Genomic DNA, 5,917 nt, shown 5'->3' with positions numbered 1-5,917 from the left:
CCCCGCCAGCCACGCCCCCGCCAGCCACGGCCCCGCCAGCCACGCTGTCTGGCAGAGACCCAAGGTCTAGACCGCGAGCTCCCGGAGCCGGCCTGTCCTCTCGCCCCGGGCGCCCTCGGAGAGCGGAGTAGCAGGCGCGGGGCGAAGGGGCTCCACCACGGAAGCCACTGAACACACACCGGGACACCAAGAGCCTGCTTCAAATCGGGCTGCATGTAGACAGCTAAAGAACAAGCAGAGATCTACTGCAGCCGAAAGAACGGTTACTGGGAGATGGAGCACAAGAAAGTTGAAGCAAAACAGTACTGCCGGAAAGAAATCTTAAGAGGCTGAGTGAAATCTGAATCATGTTTCAAGTTATTGAAAATAAGGCTATTTTTTTCAAGGTATGCAGAATAGTGCCTCGGAAAGTATCTGCTCTCAAGACCTTTTAATTCCTAGTGTTAGTACGTGCAGCTTTTTAAATGTCCACAAACCCTGAATTTGCCTTGAGGCTTCGTACCTTGTTTTCTTTTGGAATATTTTGATGGATACAGCATCTCATTTTTGGTTTGCCTGCTAGTGTAGAATGAAGCTGTCAAATGACAGCTTTTTAAAAAGAAGCTTATAAATAAAAAGCCTAATTATTTCAGGTGAGTTTACTAAACACTTCTCCAAAATACAAAAGAAAAAAAGAAAGAAAAAGAAAGGCTTGATAAAATTAGCTTTGAATTAGGTCTAAAGATTAAAGGTAGCTAATCTGGTAGTGAAAAATTAAAAGCAATCTAATGTGCAGACTCTGTATGTAGCATGGATATTACTTTAAGCCAATTTATGCTAAAAATCAAGAGCATATGGCACAGCTGAATGATTTCAAAACTTTAGTTTGGCCAGAAATAAAGCTACAGGAAAATTGAGGCCTCCAAAACTGATGCAGAGGAAAATTTGGTTGATAAAAAGATTATGTTTTAAAAGATGCAAAGTATTTTACAACAGTGTAATGGGGAAAAAAATGGCTTCGGGCAATTAAAAACAAGAAAGTCCGCACCTTTGAAAAGCTCAAGATTGCAAAAGGGAAATAATTTTTTTTGAGATGACAGCATCAGGGCATTGTGCTGCAGAACACAAGAAATTAGTTCTCCAGGATTCAGTTGATAGTGCTCATTTACCCAGGCACTCAAAGACTTTTACAGTCATGAAAAAGTCTCAAGACCTAGTCACTGCTTAAGCTGGCACTGTCCATATGGCGCTGGCTTTACAGACACAGAATCCATGAGTTATGGAATCAAAAAGCTTCTGTCCCGAATTCAGAAGGCCTGGGAGGCCAGGCATATATCCCTGAGAGGCACACGTGAAGCTGGGAAGGAGAAACCATGCATGTGACACATGGCAGGGAAGATGCAGAGTGAGCAAAGCCAGGCCAGAGAGGAACCCTGAGATCGCCAACAAGCAGCAGTGCTACAGGGATCGGGCCACTCAAGCCCTCTGGCACAAGTGGCCTTGGCTACTGGACATGGCACTATGCGGTTAATGTTTGCCCTGCTGGATTCTGATGCTGCCTTGGTCTCACTGAGGCCACTCCTCCCATTTGGAATGAGAATGTTCGTCCTGTGCCATTGTATGATGGAAGTGTTTGCCTTTCATTTTACAGGGGCATGCAGCCAAGAATTTGCCTTGTCTCAGACTTTGTACTATTCAGCAGTGCTGAAACTGTTTGCGTTTTGGCAACTCTTAGAGACAAGTTAAACACATTTTGTATAAAGAGATAAGCCTGAGTCTTTTGGAGGCCAAGAACACAATGTTATGGTTTACACATAGATGTCCCCCAAAGCCTCCTGTGCCTATCGTTGGGGCTTTTATTAGGTGAACGGATCATACAGCTCTGATACTCCTCAGTGGGTTAGTCCACTGTTGAGTTGATAGCTAAATGTGATTTTGGAACGTGGAGGTGAGTCAGAGGAATAGGTCTCAGGGGCATGGCGGAAGCGCACATCTCCCTCGCTGCATGGGCTCTGTTTCCTGGACACCAAGTCATGAGCAGCTACTTCTCTACCATGCTGTCTTCTTGGAGCCACTGGACTACGGACTAAAACTTCAAACTGACTATTTTTTCTGTTTAGTCTTGGAGGTGGCAATTCTTTTCTTTTTTTTAATGTTCTTCGGGCTGATCTTGAATTCCTAAGTTCAAGCGGTATCTCTACTCCAGCCTCCAGGTACATGGGATGATAGGCATGAGCTAGACCAGAGTCAACCCAGGATGACTATATTCTTTTTATTAAGGAAGCAGGGTACAGTGCCCAAGTTCAGAACATAGTTCATTGTGCAGAGTAACTTCTTATCTCAGTGGGACACAAGTGCCCACAATGCCTAGATACGGTCATCCCCATATACACACACAGACACAAGTCCATTAATTTTTTGAGCCTGAAATACCAGTACTGAGACTTCATGAGTACACATTAAACACAGCAATAAGGTCTTTGAATATAATGTTCATAACATGGACTTCCCTCTTTAGAAGCTCGGGGAAGGGAGACAATAGTACATAACTGAAGGATGACTAAATATGAGATGAGCTTAAAAATTATTTATTTGAAAATTATCATATACAAACTACTATCTATAGGCTGACACAAAGAGCCTACGATAAATTTGTATGAACATATACCATAAACATTGAGAATTTGGAAGCAAATAAAAAAAAAAAAGCTGTACCTTTTAGCACCACCTAATTCAAAGAATTGAGGTCACATCAATAAACAATTTAAAGGAACAGAGAAGCATTGAAAAAGTCCTAAAGAAATCAGGTGGATGGTAAAGGTTACAAGGGAACTCAGATTACCAAATGGAAAGAAAAACATTTTCTAGATAGGGAAACAAAAGAAGTAAGAAGTTATCGAGAGGACTGAGTCTAAACATAGGTGAGGAGAGCAACAGTCCAGAAATAGGACCTTGTCAAACATCTTCGTGTAACTGGTGACATGGACAAGCTAGAACAGAATACATCCATTACCTCTGTTACTGAGAAGCACATCCTGACTGTGGAATGCTTAACTAAGAAATAAAATAGACATCAAGACAATTAAGTACAGGAAAAGAGAAACCTCCAAGTACACGAAATGCACAGTCCTTACTTTCCTAATAGCGGAGGAGGATGACACAAGCTACTCCCCCTCACACCTGAGTGACCTGGTGGGAAGCAGGTAGCAGTGGTGCACAGTGATTAACAGCCTCCAAGAGCAGAAGGAGAATCTTTGTAAATAAAGCTCACCCAAAGGTCACTGTTCTGTCTCTGAAACCACACATTAAGACACTGACTGAGGCAGACCTGAAGGCTTCTCTCCCATGTGAGTTCTTTGGTGGTGGTTAAAAGTGGAACGCTGACTAAAGGCTTTCCCACACTCAGAACATGCATATGGTTTCTCTCCGGTATGAACTCGCTGGTGCACAATAAGCTGTGAACTGTCGCTGAAGGCTTTCCCACAGTCCTTGCATTTATACGGTTTTTCCCCAGTGTGTGTTCTCTGATGTACCATAAGGCTAGAGCTGTAACTGAAGACCTTCCCACACTCACTACATTCATAGGGTTTCTCGCCCGTGTGAATTCGCTGGTGTATAATGAGATGAGAGTTTTGATTAAAGGATTTTCCACAGTCATTGCATTTATAGGGCTTTTCACCAGTGTGAAGTCTCTGGTGCCGAACAAGGCATTTACTTAGACTAAATGTCTTGCCACACTCACTACATTCAAAAGGTTTTTCTCCTGTATGAATTCGCTCATGGTCAATGAGTTGGGAGCTCTGACTGAATGCTTTTCCGCATTCACTACATTTGTATGGTTTCTCCCCAGTGTGGAGGCTCTGGTGTCGAATGAGACACTTGCTCCGACTGAAGGCCTTATCACATTCTCTACATTTATAAGGCTTCTCCCCAGTGTGGATTCTCTGATGGTCAGTAAGGTTTCTATTAGAACAGAAGGCTTTCCCACACTCACTACACATATAAGGTTTCTTCCCAGTGTGAAGGACCCGATGTTGCACAAGACTTTTACTCCGAATGAACATCTCTCCACAGTCACTGCATTCATAGGGCTTCTCCCCACTATGGATTCTCTGGTGATCAATGAGCTGGGAGCTCTGTGTGAAAGCTTTTGCACATTCATTACATCTATAGGCTCTCTCGCCACTATGGAGCCGCTGGTGCTGGGTGAGCTGGGAGCTGTGCCAGTAGGTCTTCCCACACTCACTGCGTTCATAGGGCTTTCCCCCTCTGTGGCTTCTGAGATGAGCAACGAGCTGTGCAGTCTGCCTAAAGGGCTTGCCACATTCATTGCACTCATATGGCTTCTCTCCAGTGTGGATTCTCTGGTGGCTGAGGAGGTGTGAATTCCGACTGAACACTTTTCCACATTCAGCATGTTGACAGAATTTCTGTCCCTTTGCATTGCTCTGATATTGTGCAGGACTAGTAGACAGATTTGGGTGTACGCCCACTTCCATGTAGTCTTCACATCTATCTTTTGTGGAAATTTCCTCTTCATCTATAACTTCCAAGGAATCATTTGCCAATCCACTCCCTTCTTCTGAGTGCTGCCCTTGCAGCTGCTCTGAAATATCTCCAGAGATATCTCCAGTCTCTGGTCCAGGAGCACCCCCAAAGAGTCCCCCTGATGACCTCTCAGATAACTCTGATTGTTTAGAAATAGTCTTTGCAATGAACTCTGAATTCTCCATCCTGTTCTCACCTGCCATCAAAACAAACAGAAAGCAACTTTTACTCTTTTTTCTCTTGTTGTGGAAACAGAATAATCAAGAGCCCAATGTATCTGTAAAAAAAAGTCGCATTACAGTTAAGGAATAAGATGACACATTGAGAACAGAGTAAATACCTCAATTTTTTCTCTTCAGGGATATAAAAAGGAAGATGATAGAAGAGAGAGAAGGCAAGCAGAAGAGCAAGGACAAATGGACGGTGAGCAGCCGGCCTGTTAGCAGTGTTCAGAAAACAGGAGCCAGATTACAATACATGGTATACAAGATTCCAAAAGTCACCACACTTGTGTCACCTTGGTAACAAGATGAACTTTATGTTCCTTTCCAATTTGTGAAATTTCAAAAAAATTCAAAAATATTTCAAAGGTTCAAGACTTCAAAATTTTGCAAATATTCTGGGAGACAAAAAGCCAGCAAACACCTCAAATCAAATACAAGAAAGAGGGCAAAGATGGAAGTGAACTGATAAAATATTTCTATATGGTATGATTTGGAAAGTATACCAAAAAAAGAGATCTTGTATGACAGACCAGTGGTGACAGGTGGGTACGAGTTCACATATGCTGAGACAAAGTGCTGAAAGGCACAGCAGAATTCCAACAGTGGGGATACCGTAGAGCTCCAGACTTTTAGATTGGGAGGAACCACTTGTGTACTCCTATTAAAGAGGAATCAATAATTTAAAAGTTAAAATATGCCTTTTGGCTCTTGATTCTAAATAGAATAAGAAAACTAATGAGCTGAATATCTGGAATTCTGCATACAAAATCTTGGAGAAGGGCCAGCTCTCCTAGCTCTCACTAACCACCAAAAACATTGGTTCAAGAATTTCTTCACCAGGGCCGGGCTGGCCCACTATTTAGCATAGTTAGAAGATGTCTAGGTCAATGTTGGTATTACGCTTGTCAATCACAGGAACTATCGTGCAGCAGACTTGCCAGAGGGACATTTCAGAGTAAAGAAATGGGTAGCAGTGGGAGGAGATGCAAAGAGACACACAGGGGCTGCTGCAGTGCTCCCGCAGCAGTAACACTTACGGTCACGAGCTTGACTGCTGAGGTCAGGGCTTCTTCTCCACAAGGCCATCTTGCCCAAGTCTGCTCAAAATGAGTGGTTTGCACTAGTCTCAAAACAGAGAGTTCCCTACTTTCCACACCCTGACTCCC

The 5,917-nt window shown here is 43.2% G+C and overlaps 1 protein-coding gene across 3 annotated transcripts in view; it reads right to left on the bottom strand.

Moving 5' to 3' along the window:
• LOC105743440 (zinc finger protein 660) overlaps positions 1 to 5,917 on the bottom strand; it is a 26,088-nt gene that overhangs the window by 13,538 nt on the left and 6,633 nt on the right. For 2 of the 3 annotated variants that reach the window (XM_012516780.2, XM_023700621.1), the window contains exon 4: positions 2,599 to 4,723. In XM_012516780.2, coding sequence (XP_012372234.1) covers positions 3,285 to 4,723 — 1,439 coding nt within the window. In that variant the 3' untranslated portion in view covers positions 2,599 to 3,284. Of the gene's footprint in view, positions 4,724 to 5,788; positions 5,905 to 5,917 lie in introns of those variants that run through there. The other variant, XM_023700622.1, reaches the window with a different exon arrangement.

This window comes from Octodon degus, unplaced genomic scaffold (genome assembly GCF_000260255.1).
Source record: "Octodon degus isolate 3935 unplaced genomic scaffold, OctDeg1.0 scaffold00126, whole genome shotgun sequence".
Taxonomy (NCBI): Eukaryota; Metazoa; Chordata; class Mammalia; order Rodentia; family Octodontidae; genus Octodon; species Octodon degus.
The sequence above is the reverse complement of the archived record's forward strand: the minus strand, read 5'-3'. Positions and strand labels throughout refer to the sequence as shown.